Source organism: Podarcis liolepis (genome assembly GCF_965112155.1).
Source record: "Podarcis liolepis genome assembly, chromosome: 10".
Lineage (NCBI taxonomy): Eukaryota > Metazoa > Chordata > Lepidosauria > Squamata > Lacertidae > Podarcis > Podarcis liolepis.
The window spans coordinates 40,650,764-40,670,337 of NC_139562.1; the positions used below are offsets into that span (position 1 = coordinate 40,650,764).

The following is a 19,574-nucleotide window of genomic DNA, read 5'->3' on the forward strand; positions in this document are numbered from 1 at the left end:
GGTCGGAGCTAAACATTATAAGTTAAGAGCGTTTGCAGATGACCTAGTATTGACTTTGCAAGAGCCAAACACTAGTACGAAAAAGGTTTTAGAAATAATACAACAGTTTGGCCAGGTAGCTGGATTTAAGTTGAACAAGCAAAAAACTAAAGTTTTAGGGAAAAACTTAACAGATATGGAAAAGGAGAAATTTCAAGAGGAAACAGGTTTGACTGTGGTAAAGAAGGTGAAATACCTAGGGGTTTACTTAACATCTAAGAATGTGAATTTGTATAAGGACAACTATGAAAAATGTTGGTCAGAAATTAAAAAAGATCTAGAAATATGGTCAAATTTGAAATTGTCAATGTTAGGCCGAATTGCAGTAATTAAAATGAATGTATTGCCTAGAATGTTATTTTTGTTTCAGACCTTGCAGATTCTTGACAAGATGGAATGTTTTAAGAGGTGGCACAAAGACATTTCGAAATTTGTCTGGCAGGGCAAAAAGCCCCGAATTAAATTTAAGATATTGACAGATGCTAAAGAAAGAGGGGGTTTTGCCCTGCCGGACCTAAAATTGTACTATGAGGCAGCAGCTTTTTGCTGGCTGAAAGGATGCTCCTCGAGAACACTGACATCTTGGATCTGGAAGGTTTCAATAATGCTTTTGGTTGGCATGCATATCTTTGGTATGATAAAGTTAACAGTGCCTTTAAAAATCATATTGTTAGAAAAGCATTGTTTAATGTTTGGATAAGATATAAAGATCTATTGGAAAATAAAACCCCTAGATGGGTGTCACCAGTGGAGGCTAAAGCAGTGAAGAAACTCAATATGGAGGTCGGATGGCCGAAGTATTGGGAAATTTTAGAACAGGATGGAGATAAGTTCAAACTACAAAGTCAGGAGAAATTGAAGCATAAAGTAGAAAATTGGTTCCAATATCGTCAAATAATGGAATTTTTTAAACAGGACAGGAAAATCGGTTTCCAGGTGGAAAATCAAAATTAGAAACCGAACTGTTAGAACCCAATACTAAGAATTTATCTAGAATGTACAACTTGCTGTTGAAATGGAACACACAGGATGAAACAGTTAAATCGGCTATGATTAAGTGGGCTCAGGATGTTGGACATAACATTATGTCAGCTGACTGGGAATGGTTATGGAACACCGGTATTAAATTTACGGCATGTAATGCCTTAAAGGAAAACATCATGAAAATGGTATACAGGTGGTACATGACCCCAGTCAAGCTGGCAAAAATCTATCATTTGCCCGATAATAAATGTTGGAAGTGTAAAGAGACTGAAGGTACCTTTTATCACCTTTGGTGGACATGCCCGAAGATTAAGGCCTTCTGGGAAATGATCTACAATGAAATGAAAAAGGTACTTAAATGTACCTTTCCTAAAAAACCAGAGGCCTTTCTCTTGGGCATTGTCGGCCAATTGGTGACAAAGAAAGATAGAACTTTTTTCATGTATGCCACAACAGCAGCAAGAATACTCATCGCAAAGTATTGGAAGACACAAGATTTACCCACTGTGGAAGAATGGCAGATGAAAGTGATGGACTATATGACACTGGCCGAGATGACAGGCAGAATCCGTGACCAACGAAAAGAGACGGTGGAAGAAGAGTGGAAAAAATTTAAAAGCTATCTTAAGGACTACTATAAACTTAATGAATGCTAAAATGTTGTGGTTTCCAGAAGCAAAAGGGTACAGGGATACAAGGCTAGACTATAAAAGAGGACTAAGATGATAGAGATTGGAAAGTAACAATTGGGAGTTGCTAGTTGAATTATGGACATTGGGATGCAGAGAGGGGGGGTATGGGGAAGTCCAAGAAAAGAGGTTTATGAAAATATGTTTGAAACTATACGTGTATGTTTGTCATTTTTAGTGTTTGTTTGTTTTTCTTAAAAATGTTGTAAAATCAATAAAAATTTTATAAAAAAAAATAAAATAAATGTTTCAAGTGCTTTGCACAATACTGAAGGATAAGAGCAGGGGTCAGCAAACTTTTTCAGCAGGGGGCCAGTCCACTGTCCCTCAGACCTTGTGGGGGGCTGGATTGTATTTTTTTTGGGGGGGGGATGAACGAATTCCTATGTCCCACAAATAACCCAGAGATGCATTTTAAATAAAAGCACACATTCTACTCATGTAAAAACACCAGGCAGGCCCCACAAATAACTCAGAGATGCATTTTAAATAAAAGGACACATTCTACTCATGTAAAAACACATTGATTCCTGGACCATCCGCGGGCCAAATTTAGAAGGCGATTGGGCCGAATCTGGCCCCTAAGCCTTAGTTTGCCTACCCATGGATAAGAGGTACCTTGGCTGCACTGAACCTTGGGTTCTAATTCCTGTTGAAGCAGGCTCAATGGTCAGTTCCAACAGAGTTGAGAATAAAATGTTGCCTAACTTCTAATCTCATGACAAGATGCATCTGTATTAAATGAAACCTTCAGGAAACAGACGTTACCTTGTATGCATTCAGGGTACCAACAGGACAGTAATTCATAACTGGTAACATAGTTGCACCGTTGATTTATTTAACTGTCTAAAAAGTCCTTGTGACAGAGAGGAAGGACAATTCTCATTGACAGAGCCATTAACGATTCCCCTGGGGCTTTTTTGTTTGGTTTTATTCTGCTCCTTTCAGCTTAGCCATTAAGTAAGAGAGCCCATCACCTCTAGGCAAACACACACAGACTTTCACCCGTATGAATTCCAAAAATAATAATTTTTAAAAGCTGACATGCAATACAGCAGAAATAAAAAAGGTGTTAAATTAATTCCATCTGGTGATTTGCAACAGGGTCACATCAAGTGTAACAAGAATAGATATGCATACATAACTGAAAATGCAAAAGTTTGTAAGGACATTTTGTATTTAGCACACTGCTTGTGCTAAAACTTAGCAATAGTTAAGTCTTAGAAAAATGTGTTGTTACACACACACCCCAAACCCTGATTTTTTTCCTCCATCCATATTTACAAAGTGCTTCTTGAGGTTTCTTAAAGGCAAAATTCCTGCTGCACTATAGACACTAATTGGTTTGTTTAGTGTTACATGAATGTTAGCTTGTAGCAGGAATGAGACAATATGTGCAGAAAGTGTGGTGCCTGCTATGCTGCAAAGAAAGCAACATGAAACTTTAAGATTAAGACCTTTCCTGAAATCATCAGAAAATCAGCTGCCTGAAAGGCCAAGCTTACACTCATCATTTATTAGTATAAAAGAAAAAAAAGCCCACAAAAACCTAGAGATTAATTCCAAAGTTAGTCCAGCATTTTAAAGCTTTGGATAGTAGTTTTACATTCTAACACAAACTATACTGAAGTTGCACCCTGTCTGTCAACATGGAGAATTACGGAAGAGCATTATTCCTTAGAACTATTAAATCCTCTAACTACTGATGCTCTGAACATGCAAATTTTCAAAAAAAAAACACACAAAAAAATTAGGTGTTTTGTACAACTGCAAAACAAAAAAAGAAACCGCCTCAGGATAACTTTATTGGAATTAGCCTCCCTTGGAAACACTAGGGTGTGATTACATTTTTTATAAAAAGTATCATACCAAACTGGGGGGCTTTTTGGGTGGGGGGGTACCTTAGATTTGTTTAATATTTAAGCAATTGGCAGCATGCCAGTCACTTTGTTAAACACACTGTGTAGGCCTTAATGATAACAAAAAATGAACGCATACAAACATTGCCAGCTATGTTTGACAAGCAACTGAAAAGGTGCAAAAATGTTTTGCATGCACACTTAAACACACAGAGACTTGCCTTTACATTCCACCTTCTCCTGTGGGGAAAACCAACAAGTATTCAAGTTATATATATATTTAAACTTTGATGTGGGAGCCAGCACCTTCCCCTTCACTGCAAAGTACAGTGCTGTGATGAATTTACCCATCAACAGTAAGAGCCTAGTGCCCATATTGCGGGTTATTAGGAATGAGCATGTTGCTTTGCTGCTCTACTGGCATAAGCGAGATAGCCAATTAGGAAACCTTGGCATCCCATTACATCTAAGCCATGGGTTATGGGTTTCTGAATCCCTAACATGGCATTACTGGTACCAATTTGAAGCTTCGGTTTATTGCTGGTTTGTTTATCCTGTTTGCACTAGGGGATGAGCAAAGTTGGAGAAACTGGGCAGTGAGCACCAGCATGCAGTTCATTCTGTCTGGAAGTCTGGCTTAACATTAAGTGCAAATGCAAGCACTGTGTTTTGATAACAGCCACAGGTGCTTCCATTTGCATGTTACATGATTGGCACTTGTGTCAAAAAAGATAAGATGTAAAGCAGCCACAGATGTTGCATTTGTGATCCAACATTGTCCAGACAACTCCTATAAAAGCAGTAATGCCTCCGAGCATGAGTTAAACATGTGCTTTGCTGTCAATTAGCAACAGAAATGCAGAAAATGGGAAAAGCTGAAGCTAAAACAGTGATAATCAGCTGAGTAAAAGGATAGTCACCTCAAGTGTTACCAGCAAATCAGGCAAAAAATGCAAATAGCACGTACCATGGTAGCAGAAGCTTAGTGAGCTCCTAAGGAGAAGCAGTGGAAACTGAAAAACAGGTAGGAAAGCAGAAAAGGAGATGAGAAACCAAGCTCACATTGTGTAAAGATGCTATGCAAGATATTATTCTTTCATGAACCTACCAGGTTGGAGATGCAAAATAATAGAATCATAGGCTAATATGAAAGAACCACAACAGAAAAATAATGGGTTGGTTCCTACATAAATTCTGTCTCCATTCAGTGTGTGCATTATGAAAGTAATTGGAGGACATGAGGAAAATCAATGTCAGAATTGGTAGTCTAGGTGAATTTTTCACTCATAAGGAAATTTTGTTTCTTCTCACCAGATTGTGTGGGGGGAAATTTGACACTCTCAATGAGAGAACATGCCAGAGTCCCTGAAGCACAGACAGAACAATACTGTGCAATAAGCCTGAGTTAAATGAGACTTACTCCCAAGTAAATGTGTGTGGGACTATAGGAGTCTATTCATTTATTCATTTCTAGACTGCCCTTCATCCCAATGGTTTCTAGGGCAATAAATAAAACAGTTCACACCAGCAAATATAGCAAAAATCAACATTCATAATGAATTAAAAACTATGAGAGGCAGCAATAGAATTGTGAAATTATAGTGCAGAACAAGCATAGTCATTTAAAGGGACTGGGGAAGTTAAATGTTTTGACATGACACCAGAAGTTGAAAGGCCATGCAGCTTCCATCCCACCCGGTCCTGACATTCATGCTTTAAGAGTGAGTGTCTGAGCAGAGGAAGCCTATGCATGCAAGCCTCCACATGCCTAGGTTTCCAAAGAACCCTGTGTTAACTAGACCCCATCTGTAGAAACCTATACATGTGGACGTCTATGAGCATAGGTGCCCCTTGCTCAACATCTGAAACTGCAGGCAGGGTCAAGGAAGCCATGCAACATCAGAGTAGTTAGCGCCACTGGTGCAGCCAAGTTTGCAGTTAATCATGATCAATGCATGAAGGGGGCTTAACAAGTGGGACTTCATAAAGACAGCAACCTGCCAGATTCCCAGGTCTGTACTGGAGAAGACAACCAAGAGCACAGGCTGTGCCCCAGAAATACACAGAGGACCTCCTGTCTTAGGATGTGGATTACATTCTCTCTAGGAAGCCAACCAGCCATAACAATGACAAAGATGGTACAGTTCTCAGAAGCAGAGAGGAAGGAACCAGAGAAGCTTGAGGTACACCCTAATTCTGGACTCAGAAGCAATGAATCACCACACCCAACACTCACACTTTGCACTAGCTGGAATTGGCCTTTACAAAACCAGTTCTCCCTCTCTGCAATGGCATCTTTCAAAGCCTGGACCTTTTCTTTCAATTCCAATTAAGCTCCCACATGGAATGAGGATTGGCTTTCAAGTATTCTCCAATGGTACTGTTACAGAAGCTGAAACAGATCAATGAAGCAGCAAGCAGCCTCTGCAAAGAGCCCCTAATTGAGCAAAAGAGAGGGAAGTTCATATGTCAAAATAAATTTGTTTTAACTCTAGAGTGGTAGAAGATGTTACTGGCTAAAGGGGTAATATTTGTGGTCAGTATCAGTAAGTATATTCATTCAATATTCAATTATATCACAGTGTTTTGGCTCACTCCTCTCTACTTTACAGCATTAATCCCTTGAAAGGTTGTGGGCTGCTTACTTCACCACAATATTTCCTAAAGTCTTCGCTTTTACAGCTTGCTTGTCATCATCCAGAATCATCACTGCAAGAAAAAAAGACAAAAGAATTCACAAAAAATTATTTTTTTCCTCCCCTCCCCTCTTAACTAGTGTTCAAGACAGAGGAAAGCTTTGAGCTTAATTGCTATGGAAAACACAACTTGAGGAAAGCAATTACAAAACATTTGCAGTGCCCAATTAGGCTATCTTGGGGCTCTTGTTTTTGCAGATCAGACTGAAAAATTAGTTTTAATTTACAGATTCAACTCAGAGGAAGGCTGGACAAAGCTGGAATGTAAATTACCTTTATCAGAGGGCAAGAGATACCTTATTTTTAGAGTGGTTTAAGATGCAAGGCACAGCAACAAGCACAGACAACTACACAGGAGCTGATGCAGTTTAAAGAGGACTTGGAGGTTCTAGATGGTAATTTACAAAAAGTGGCAGTTTTCACCTAATTTCATCTGTCTTTAAAGGTCAAATAGAGCCCAGAGGGTATATATTTACAGTCACTGCACTTCCTGTCTCAGCCCAACACCAGTCACTTCACCCACTTTTCACTTCATTCCTATCTGCTGTAGAGCAAAACCTTCTTTATTACCGTATTTTTTGCACCATAACACTCACTTTTTTCCTCCTAGAAAATAAGGGGAAATGTCTGTGCGTGTTATGGAGTGAATGCCTATGGGTGGCGGGGGGGATCTGCTGCAGTCGTGAGCAGAGGATCCATGGTTCCCCTTCCTTTCCTCCTTCGTGGTTACAAAACATGGATCCACATGGATCCTCAGGATTTTTGCATTGGGCTACTCCAAACTCACTGTCAGATCACATGTCTGTGGCCACAGCATGAACCACAAAAATCATATATCCACTATTTCGTTTAGAATATTTTTTCCCTTGTTTTCCTCCTCTAAAAACTACATGCGTGTTATGGTCTGGTGCGTGTTATAGAGCGAAAAATACGGTAGTTTGGATGTAATGGGAAACTGTGGTTTAAAGTTAACTAGAAGAGCTGAACCCAGTGTGTGAGTGGAAAAGGAGTGTACATGCCCCACATTCATTCTTGACAATGCACCAAGTCTGATCTTGTTTCCACCTCATAATTATTAGTTCTTCTGCCAATAAAGGGCAAGAAAACATTGCACTTTTTCAACCTTCATCGATCCTGCCCCATTTCTTTGTTTTACAAAACCAGTCAACTCTTTCCTTTCCAATTAACCGAGCAATTCTCAGGCAAGTGAAACTGATCTTAAAGTTATCTCAGCCTGCAACCCTGTAATACTTACCTGGTAGTAAGTCCCAGTGAACTTAATGGGACTTATGTCTGAGTAAATATGAATAGGAGTACACTATCAATTACATGTGAAGAACAGGTTAATCCCTAGATAATTTTGGTCAAACCATAATTCTAGTTATGAAAATATTGCAGCTTTCCTAATCTTACGGTTGCACATGTTCTGTTCAGTTGTTTTCCTGGCTAGAGGCAGCCATTCCCTTTCATGCTTTATACGGATTCAAAGCCTACATTTCCTACAGCAATCTTTTTTTTTTAATGCTGAACATTAAAGATAATGTGCTTAGCATTCCTTTCAAATATCAGCCTCTGCAGAAGGCTGCCTTCCTGGTATAAGTGGAAAACAGGTAACTTTAAATTAAAAACAGCTAGACACTTGCGGAGCTCAATGGGCATTCGCTTTCACTAAAAAAAAAATGTTTCTGGGGATCACTGACTAGACTAGCTAGCAACATCTTTACACACTATAAAACACACAAGTGCTATTTAATGTACAGAGATCAAAAACCAATATCTGAAATGGGGACATCTGTTCACTGCTCATATTCTCAAACAGGGCATTACAGAGTACATGGCAGTTTTGATGAGGACAATTGCCCTCTGGTGTCATGGCCTCCTGTGTATGTTTCTGCTGGCACTCCTGATGCATGTACAAAGAACAATATCCAATTTCACACAAGGCAGCTTCCATTTCTCCTCCCCTTGTACTCTCTGCTCTGGAGGGTCCCCCTAACCAAGGAGGAAGGCTGCAGGAAGGTGTGGGAATGGTCTATCACCCAGAGTTCCCACAATAACAAAGTACCCAGTACAACATCAGAAACAACTCGGGACACATATTCCTATTATTATTATTATTATTATTATTATTATTATTATTATTATTATACCACGCCTTCCCTGGTGGAACTCAAGGCAGCTCAACTAAAAACGTAGAAAAAGATATTAAAATACAATTAAGCATTGATAAAAATAGAATTAAAACTACCAGTATATACATATATAAAATCAGTTTAAAATCACCAATAATTACACAATAGAAACAGCACAGCAGCAGCCCTTTAATTAAAAGCAGTCAATTATATGCAGAGGCTGCCCTAGCTTTGCCATAAATAACAAAATCTACGCTCATCAAGAAACATTTCCACATACAAAGGTGTCTGTGAACTTTTGGGCTAGGCTGATAAAACAGTTTCACAAGCAGACCCAACTTGCCCAGGAGGTGGGGCCATGTACAAGGTAAGATTTGTGTTTGCAGAAGTGGCCTCAGGCTTCTGGATTCATCTCCTCCCTCAATTCAGCCCATAAGTGACTTCCTTGGGCTTCTGTGCCTATAGAACTACTGACCCACATGTGGCGGCCCATACGGATCAGTTCATTCAAGGTGACTTCCGAGCAGAAAATGGAAGCAACACCCATCCATGCTACAGTCTGTTATGCCTGCTAGCAATGATGAATATAGGTTATTGCTGCATTAGGGAATTATTGGGGCGTGGTGTAATTCCAAAACTGGACAGCAGCAGGTTGAGAACAGGGGAAAAAATGTTTTGATGAGGACTTGTCTGAAGTGTGTTCTGACAAATGGAGATGTTGCTACACACAAAAAAAATTTAAAGTGGCCAAGGAAGCCAGATCAATAATGGGTTTGGTCCTCAGCTGTTAAATACAGCAGCATTTCAGCTTTAAATATCGTCTTGGTGTTGCACCCTGTGAGGAATCATGTGCTTCTTAGAGCTGGTAAGCCAATACTGTATCATAATGTTATACATGTTGTTGTTGTTGTTGTTGTTGTTGTTGTTGTTGTTGTTATTATTATTAATACATGTTATTATTATTATTATTATTCCACCCATCTGACTGGATTGCCCCAGCCACTCTGAGTGGCTTCCAACAAATGAAAACACAGTAAAATATCAAACATTAAAAACTTCCCTATACAGAGCAGCCTTCAGATGTCTTCTACAAGTCAGATGGTTGTTTATTTCCTTGACATTTGATAGGAGGGCATTCTACAGGAATAATAATAATACTGTAATAACTTTACCATTGTATCCAGGCACCAGTTTTCCTGTCTGTCCTGAGGGAGGAGTTAGCGAGTTTCCTAAGCCAACACAAGAAGCTGTTATTGGAGATCCTGTTTCTGTAAAACAAGAAGCAGAACATATCATAAGATCGGTAGTTAATGACTTAATATTAATTGATCAATCAAGCATTTTTAAGACCCACATTATAAGAAAATGTCCTTCTATGCAAAGTAATGATAGTTGTCATTATCAGAAATAAAATGAGTTCAAACGGAATATATCACTAATCTCCATTATAGCATTGAGCAGATACCAAAATCTATCTGATCAACAATGTGTGGTTGTGTACAAATTGAGTTGCTTTTGTCCATTGAGCTTGGATGCATAGAAAACAGCATGCGTGATATATTACTGTAAGCAGCCCTTAGATGGCAAGTCAACATCAAGGATTCTCATGAAACTGGCGCTATTGCCCTAAAGGATCTCAAGGAGACTCATCTGGCCAGTCCTGCGAAATTACATCTCAAGCAGACATCAGTTCAGGAAAGCACATGAATCATGATACCAATTTCACTTGGCTTCAAAAAGACAACTAAAGAGCAAGCAATGGTTCACTGACATGCCCGTCTGTTTTGGTGGTAGTGCCAGAATTATTAATAGCTTAAGTGACTCCTGTTAAGAGCAGTTTCTCAGGGCTCCTGCAACAAGGAGTTCTTGGTGGTGCAGGGCAGGGGAGAAAATATTATGCAAGGATTTAAATTAAACCTCTAAAGCTACTAGGGAATTGAAATTGCTACCTGAAGCAAAGTTTGAATGACAGGTTTGATGAAGTGCAAACAGAACACTGATAAGTATCTGTGACATTCTCATGACTAGTTACAGGTAGGTAGCCGTGTTGGTCTGCTGTAGTCGAAACAAAATAAAAAAAATTCTTCCAGTAGCACCTTAGAGACCAACTAAGTTTGTTATTGGTATGAGCTTTCGTGTGCATGCACAATTATTATTTTTCATGTGCATGCATGGAATTTTGTAATTTTGTTTCGAATCTCATGACTAGTTTCCAAAGGGTGTCAAATTGTTATTAAGTTGGGGTTTTGGAAATTGGTTACTTTGCCATTTGTATATCGATCTAAATGCTTATTTGTTTGGGGTTTTTGTCCTTTCCCAGATGTATATTCACTGCAGCTACTAGTCAGAATTGGCTGGCAACAATGCAGCGAAATTTAGGGGAGAGGTCTTTACCTCCTCTTGGAAGGTAGTAAGTTCCTCCATTATCACATAGCATCATTCTGGAAAATTAAAGAAGTTCAAACTTTTCAACCAACTGTACCCATTTACTTGCAAACTTCCAGTTATTAGGCCATACCCACTGCCCATTCTTGAAGATGCCTCCGTGTTCATGCCTCAACACACCACAGGAAGAAGTAAAGAACCTTGAATATGAACCAAGGACAAATTGGAAATTCAAAAAACCAAATCCTTCCTTTAGGCAATCTACACCAGAGGCCAGTTCAGAAGGCAGCTGTGCTGCATGAAAAGCTGCCCAAGGGGTCAGAATCACAAACAAGAGAGATAAGAGCAGCAGAAGCTGCTAATGCCACAGCTTTAAGTGGGAAAGGGCAGAATACGTAAGCCATAAAAAGGCACTTGAAAATGATCAAAGGATGAATGAATGGCAAGGAGAAATGGAAAGGAGGGAGAGAGAGAAGGCAGTAGTAAGAAGAGATGAAAAGGAAGTGAGACCCAAAGAGGAGGGGAATGGAACATAGACAAGAATAAAGAATCAGGAAGGTGGGAGGAAGGCAAAAGAAGGTGACATGGAGCTTCAATGAGAGAGTTAAGGAACAAGAAGAATGATGAAAACAAAAAACTGTAGCATACACTAAAGTTCTGTGATACAACCCATAAGGTTTCAAGAAATTGGTAGGAGCCAAGGGAAAGCTCACACTTGTCTCAATGTGATCTGAGCAACAGAAGTTTCCAGCGGGACTCCTTTAAGCCTTTAGGCCAGGCATCCCCAGACTCTGCCCTCCAGCTGTTTTTGGACTACAATTCCCATCATCCCTGACCACTGGTCCTGTTAACTAGGGATGATGGGAGTTGTAGTCCCAAAACAGCTGGAGTTCGGGGATGCCTGATTTAGGCAAACATATGGCAGTCAAGCATACTTTTGTAATACATATATAAAAAGGTTACATTGAGTGACTAAATTTACCAATTCACATAGCTGAACCTTCTGGTTTATAAAGCAACTCCTAAAATTGCTGTAGTTCTACCCATCACAACTAACATGATGTTGATGGTTAGTCTCTGCCAGCCTTTGCTTTGGAGACAGTGGCAGCTCTTTTGCTTTAATCTCCTTGTTCCAGGTTAGGAACCCAACATTAATATAGTTTACGTGTACATTAAGACAGTACATGTAAATAGGTCTCAGCAATCATCAGTTTCACTCCAATTTCAGGGAAGTAAAAAATAGCAGCTTTTGACCTAATGGACATTGTTACTGCCTCAAGCTCCTCTAGTCTTAAAGCGACTTGTTTAATTACTTAAGGGTGCATTTAGTCATTTATATATAGATTCCTTATCCAAAAGTTACAAATCCATTGGCATAAATCTGTAGGTGCATCTCTTTCACGACCATACTGTATGTTTATAACAACATGGAAGTAATGAGAACTTTGTAATGAGAAATCATTGCCATAATCAAAAGCACAGTCCATCCTGCCTACTCAGAGCAGGATTAAAACACACACTAAATTAATTTCAAGATTTGTCATTTAAAAAATAAACCCTCAAGCTGTTAACAGGCCCCCCCAGTGAATGTCAATAAAGCGCCACTGTAATTTTAGTTAAGATGTTTGATAAATATCAACTTTGTCAATGAAGCAGAAAGCAGGTTTGGCTAACAGATGATGCAAGGATCATGTGTGGCCTGAAAAAGACACCATTGTTCCATTCCAAGGGATTAGAATGGATGAAATCGTCTTTAATGAACTTATTAACAGCATGATGTTGAAAAACAGCAGCGGTCTCAATCAAATTATGCTACAACTTCACTGGTGGCATAGGAAAAGGTAAATTTCTCATTGCTCTCTCTCCCCCCCCCTCCATTTTAAGAACAGAATAGGCCTGCTGGATTAGACCAAATGCCCATATAGTCCACTACCCCGTTCAGATAATGGCCTGTCAGTTGCCTATGGGATGTTTGCAGCACAACATAAGCATAAGCACAACATAAGCATATTTTCCTATAGTGGAGGGACAATACAGTCATAATGGCTAGTGGCCAATGTAGTTGTTTTGACTGGGTGTTTTGTTTTGTTTTGTTTTGTTTTGTTTAGGAGAAAGAAGCTAAGCATGTCTAGGTCCTCCTCTGTGAAACGGGTATTTTGTAGTTCCCACAGAAATTTCAACAGCCCCTGCTCTAGCCTACTTGGTTTCTTGCTCTCCAAATCTACCTTGATAAAAGCCTGCCAAGTAAAGAACTATCAGTAACTTTGTTATCACTATTGAAAAAGCACTTTGTGGACTCCAGTTAATTCTGTTACACATACAAGCTGCCAGAAATCAAGAGAGCTAATGGCAAGAAAATCACTACGACAACTGCAAAGCAATGATTCTGTCAGCAAAGGCAATAAATTAAGTCATATTTTTAAAGGCTATATACACAGGGAATCTCACAGGATTCCTCACAAACCAATAATCAAAAGATCCCAAATATTAATAAAGGTTAAATGTACCAAGAGAGACTAAATTAGTGTGCTGTCTATCCATTCACTAAAACAACATACTTCTCCAATCTGTACAAAATGTTCTATTTTTAGTATTCAACATACCTGAGGGTACCAGTGCTATGGCTCTCTGATCCACTTCTATGGCACCCGTGAAAAATCAATAGGAGGCTAACTCATGCAAGAAATAATTCTACTCTCAGGGTACTGCACGGCAGATATGATTTTTATAGTAAGTACCATAAATTTAAGTGCTAATTTTAGTGGGCTCATAAGCTCCTGAAACTAGTTTTCCACGGATCAGTTAAAACAGGAGAGCATTTCAGCGGCAGACCTTTTTGTTTCTGTACGGTTCCTTGTGGATTTAGTCATTTTATGGGGGAATATACATCCAACCTCACATGAAGACTTGTTGTACCAATACAGAAATGCTTTGGGATGGGGTTGGTGACCACTGCAACATTGATGTATGCACAGGTGTTACTACTAGATATTGGAGGCACAGTGTGGGCGGGGTGGGCTGTCACCCCGGGCACAGTTTTTAGGGGGGCACATTCCTCACGACACCCTGCCAACCCACAGGGTGGCACATGCCCTGTTGCCTCCTTCTCATGCCGCCCTCAAGCGTGATTACAGCATATGCACAATTTTGTTGAACGCTCATGGAATAAAATGTTTTATACTGTTACCCACTATACAGATTGAGAAAAATGACCTAAATGAAGGAAGCAAAACTATAGTTCTGATCCAGCTACTTTGCTTAAATCACTATGGTTAGTTGAAATAAGCAGGATTTAACTTGGGCTGGTTTTTCTGGCCCCCGTTTCTGTTGCTCACTTTATGGAGCCTTAGAAAAGGCCTGCAGAACAAACTGACAAATCAAAAGATCACTACAAGAGCAGGCTAGTCACCATGCAGAAACATTTGTCCTTCTGAAGGATAACTCCCTACTGTACAAGTAAGGTTTTTCAAACATAGAGATGATCATCTGTGTTGGGGAAAATGCAGTTTTATGCTGTAATATATGAAAGGCTGATTCTTCTGTCACATGTAGCATATATTACTGGCAGTTTATATGCACACCTACTGCACAAACCGTCTATCTGCTGTGGAGAAAACACTGCACACCATATATTCAGATCATCACCAGTACAAAGACCCATGTGTATCTCCACATACGGATAACATTATTTATAAAGAGTTCCTGATTGTGCATCATTTTCCAGCAGAGGGGCCATGTGTATGCTCCTTAGAGCCAAAAGGCCAGGTGTTTGCCTGGGAGTCAGGGAGTCTAGCGGAAGCAGGCTGGATGCAGTTGAAGCCCATGAAGCAAAAGCGAGAGGATGTTCCAGGAGCATGAAAGGTCTGAAGGCAGCATCCTTCTGCCTCACTGTGTAAAGCAATAGAACATCTGTCAACTGAACGACTGGATCTGTTCCCTATTGATTGGTCCTTTGCGGTATCCTTCCACATCAGCCAATCTGTGGAATCTGCTAATTAAGTTGAGCAAACCTTATAGGAAAAATGGTGAGTGGGGGGAGACAACAGGGCATTTTTTCTCCATTCCCATCCCTACGTTCCACCTTAAAATATGGAAGCCCTCCACAGATGATCAAGATGTATATCCATTTGCTTTTTAATTGAAAAAGTCTCAAACTGTAATTTTGTACATTTATATCCTGTTCTTCTTTCTGGGTCAACCAGGCTCCCTTCTTTCATAGCATGCATGACTCCAGCACTGCCCCACAGAAGATGTAAGGAAGAGGCAAGCAGTCAGACAACTACTATGTTGTAGGCAAGGAAAGGCAGAAAAACTACAGCATTCTCCTTCGACTAAGGGAGAAAGAATCACCTCGGAAATCTCTCCCATTATTTACTTCCAGTATGTATCATGCATTGCATAATAAAGACACAATCTTTTTTTTCATGCACATGATTACAATATGTGTTTCCCAGTTTTAATTCAATCAAAGTATCTTATTAGCTTCCTCTGTTGCAAATGTTTATAATGCTGCACAGTGGACATTAGATGCAAATTGATGTTACAAAAAGTAATTGCATATCTCATTTACAATTTAATCGTGTCCAGAAAACATTGTTTCTACTTTAGTCAGACTAATACCATAAAGATGAAAAAGACTGATTGGGCTGCTAACTATTTTAGTTGGGTAAAAATTATCTACAGCAGGGATTAGTGTTTTATAAACTGCTTCTTGCTCTCTCTGCAACAAAGGCTTGTCGCGTATTCCACGCGGCGTTTTCAGCAAAGCATTAAGAGTTCCAGGTTTTTCAGTGCAGTCCTTTTTAATGTGAGCTATACACAGGCTATATACAAAAGAAACAGTCCATACAGAGTACTTACAAACGAATACTCTCCACCACAGCACCACCACACTACAGCACAACCACCACACCCCCTGTTAAACAGGCTTTCCTTTTTAAAACAGGTGATAGCCAATTACACTAATCACACTCCTGCTGAGTCACTCTGACCCAGCAGAGTATTGCATCATCCTGTTGAAGCCTGCAGACTTATCCAGTATCCTGCGAATCCCAACACTCCTCCTTAAGTCAAAGGCTTGAGACCCAATAATTCTCTTAAGTCTCGAAATTTAGGAGCATCCAAACATTTTGTATACAAATCTGCCACATTACATTTTGTGTTACAGTGCTGTACCTTTAACACATTTCTTTCCAAAGCATTTTTCACATTTCCGTATCTTATCGCAATATGTTTACTTTTGCTTTTAAAGTTCTGTTGGTTGGCAAGCTGTTGTGCAGCCATGTTGTCACTTAGCACAGTGATTGGCATTTCAGAAGGTATTCCAAGCTCTTTTGTTAGGCAAGCAAACCACTCTATTTGTGATACACATTCGCTTATGGCTGAGTACTCTGCTTCACAAGTACTTGTGGCAACAAATGTTTGTTTCTGGGATTTCCACTGAACCAGGGCATTTCCAATATATATGGCATAGCCAGTGGTAGACTTTCCATTTTCTCTGTCCCCCCAGCTGGCATCAGCGTATGCATACACTTGCTGATCATGTCCTGTATCCAGCACCAGTTTGTAATCTTTTGTGCCTTTCAGATACCTTAGGATTCTTTTAAGTGCTACCCAATCTCTCTGAGCCGGGTCTGCACTTCTTTGGCTTAACATGTGCACTGCCAATGTTATGTCGGGTCTTGTCCAACAACTTAAATATAACAAAGAACCCAACAGAGAATGAAACGCTGTTGCATTCTCACATTTTTGCCCTTCTGGTTCATTTTTGTACTGGGTAGTTATGGGAGTGTCAACCTCATTTGCCCTCTCCATTCCATATGTCTTCAGTAATTTTTCGATTTTTTCCTTCTGACTCAGAGAGTAAACGCCCTCTTCATTTCTCTGAACCTCTACTCCTAAGTAATTCTGAATCTCTCCCAAATACTTCAGTTTGTATTTCTTACCTAGGCTGTTTATAAACCAAGACACTTGCTTTTGTGCAGTTGTTATTAGACAGATATCATCAACATACAAAAGTAAATAACAAACACTTCCTTGCACCATTGCTGAATATAAACAGGAATCAGCCAGGCTTTGTTTGAATCCCATCTTTTTCAAAGTTGTGTCTATGCATTCATGCCATAGACGTGCACTTTGGTGTAAACCGTATAGTGCCCTTTGCAGTTTTAACACCATACTGTCTTTTTCTAGCTCATAACCTGGTATTTGCTGTAAATATACCTCGGCGTCAATAGGAGCATTTAAATATGCTGAGGCAACATCAAAATGATTAACTTTTAACCCTCTCAGACTTGCCATTGCTAAAACTGATTTTACTGTTTCAGCCTTTGCTGTTGGGGCAAATACTTCATCATAATGTATCATTTTCCTCTGTGTAAAGCCCCGTGCAACCAACCTGGCTTTCCTCTGACAACTACCATCAGCCAGCTTTTTCACTTTAAAAACCCACTTACAGCTTATGGGCTTTTTACCTTCAGGCAATTCTGTAGGTACAAACACATTGTTGTTTAGCAGAGAGTTATACTCTGCCTGCATTGCCTTTAACCACTCCTCTTTCTCTAGAGTAGGTAACTCTTGCACTTCTTCAAAGTTTTCTGGCTCAGTTACACAAACCTGGTTTATGGTGGCTGGGAACCCATAACGGTCTGGAGGTTGACCTTTATTACTTCTTGCAGACCTCCTTGGTTCATTAATCTCACCCCCTGGGCTACCTTCAGGACTGCTTTTGGGGTGGATTGACTCTGGAGATCTACCTCCTCCTGTCCCTGTTGCACTTTCTTCTCTCCCCTGCTCCATGCTAGCAGCTGGAGAAAAATGCTCAATCTTTACTTCCTCCCTTTCAGTTTCTCTGGGAGAGCTGCCAATTCTTAGCTTTGTTTTAACTGCCTTATCAGGTATGCTCGGCAGTAAAACTTTTTCTGGCAGCAGGTTTGCATGTATCTTGGGCCAATTTCTTTGCTCATTAAAGCTGGCTGATCGACTATAACTCAAAAGGTTTTTATCATCTTCAAACCTGTAGGCTTTCGTACCACTTTCATACCCAAGAAATAGCAACTGCTGTGCCCTTTTCCCACCTTTTCTTCGGTTTTTCACAGGTATGTCAACCCATGCCTTTGTCCCAAAGATTCTTAAATGTTGCAAACTGGGACTTTTGTTATAGAGAATTTTATAGGGTATGTCATCTAGTACCCTTGACCACAAGCGATTCCCAATATAATTCGCAGTCTTAATACTTTCAGCCCAGTACTTAATTGGAAGATTTGCATCTGCTAACAATGCTTTCATTTGTGTCTGCAAGACACCTCCCCTACGCTCTGCTACTCCGTTCTCCTGAGGCGTGGCCACATTGGTAAGCCTATGTTTAATCCCTTGGGCACGCAACCAGTTTCTTAGGGAGCTTGCCATAAACTCCCCTCCCCTGTCTGACTGAATAGAGGACACCTTTTCACCAAGTTGCCTTTCTACCCTTCTTACCCAGAACTTCAAAGTTTGGGCAACGTCAGACTTTTGCTTTAATGGATAGACCCAGCCAAATCTAGAAAAATCATCCACTAGGATTAAACAATACTTGTTGTGGGAGACACTAGGTGGAAAAGGACCAGTTACATCAGCATGAATCAACTCCAGTGGTTTTTTGGTTTCTCTCTGGCTTGCTCTTGCCACTGGGCAAGCCCTGCTTTTAACCTCCTTGCAAATATTGCAGTCTAAGTAATTATCACAACTTTTTATGTTTTTCATCCCCCCACACAACTCCAGTGTTTTGTTTAGCACCTTATAGCTAGCATGTGCCAGACGCCTGTGCAGGAGATGAATACACATATCATGGGTTGGGACATTTTGCACATTTGCAACCTTAGATTCACACTGCAGTACATACATATTAGTTCTAAGGCTAGCATTTGCCAACACTGCCCCATTTTGCTTTATCTGGCACTGATCTCCCACAAAATTTACTTCAAAGCCTGCTTTTGCCAAATCAGGAATGCTCAGGAGATTGTTTTGCAAACTAGGCACACACAACACATTCCTGAATGTGTGTCCCAGCTGTGGGAACACAACCTCCCCCTCACAAACCACATTAGCTTTCTGGCCCGTAGCAAGACTTACACGTTTTTTGTTTGAAGTCCTAGCATCAGTTAGCAGTCCTTTTCTTTTACAAAAGGTTTGAGAAGCTCCACTGTCCAAAACCCACAGTTCCTCATTTTCTTGACCATCTGCAGACACCCAAGCGGTAGACTCTCTCTGCTGCCTCCTGTGCTTCTGCTGTTTTTGTTGTTTCCTCGGGCAGTCCCGAAGCAGATGTCCACTGGACTTGCAGCAAAAACACCTTTTTACTTTGTTGACCACCGGCTGGTCTGCAGCAGCTCCTCCTGGCTGTTTCTCCGGCTCCCGACACCTCTGCTCTTCCCGGCTGTTGTTCCCTCTGGGATGCTCCAACAGCTGGGCTGAGGTCATCTTTCGCTCGGCGCGCCTGTCCTCCTCTGCATACAACCGTCCGGTCACGTATTCCAGAGTCAGCTTATCAGTCTCTACAGACTCGAGGGAGTTGACCAGCATATCATAGCTGTCATCAAGGGAACTCAAGACTATAAAGACTTTGTCCTCTTCCCCCACAGGCCTCCCTCTTAAGGCTAGCTCCTGGAAACAGCCTGTTAGGAATTTTAGGTGGTTTACCAGGGAGTCCCCCGGTTTCTTCCGACACCGGTACAGTCTCCTGGTCAGTGTTATCAGTGAGCCAGCTGTCTCTCGCACATGGACAGCCTTGAGCGCATCCCACGCCTCACTTGC

At 40.5% G+C, this 19,574-nt stretch overlaps 1 protein-coding gene across 7 annotated transcripts in view; it reads right to left on the bottom strand.

Moving 5' to 3' along the window:
• Nucleotides 1-19,574, bottom strand: part of ACSS3 (acyl-CoA synthetase short chain family member 3) — a 79,781-nt gene that overhangs the window by 29,014 nt on the left and 31,193 nt on the right. For all 7 annotated transcript variants that reach the window (XM_083463092.1, XM_083463095.1, XM_083463094.1 and 4 more), the window contains exons 10-11: nucleotides 9,572-9,667; nucleotides 6,217-6,280 (exon numbers count right to left, since the gene is read on the bottom strand). In XM_083463092.1, coding sequence (XP_083319218.1) covers nucleotides 6,217-6,280; nucleotides 9,572-9,667 — 160 coding nt within the window. The remainder of the gene's footprint in view (nucleotides 1-6,216; nucleotides 6,281-9,571; nucleotides 9,668-19,574) is intronic.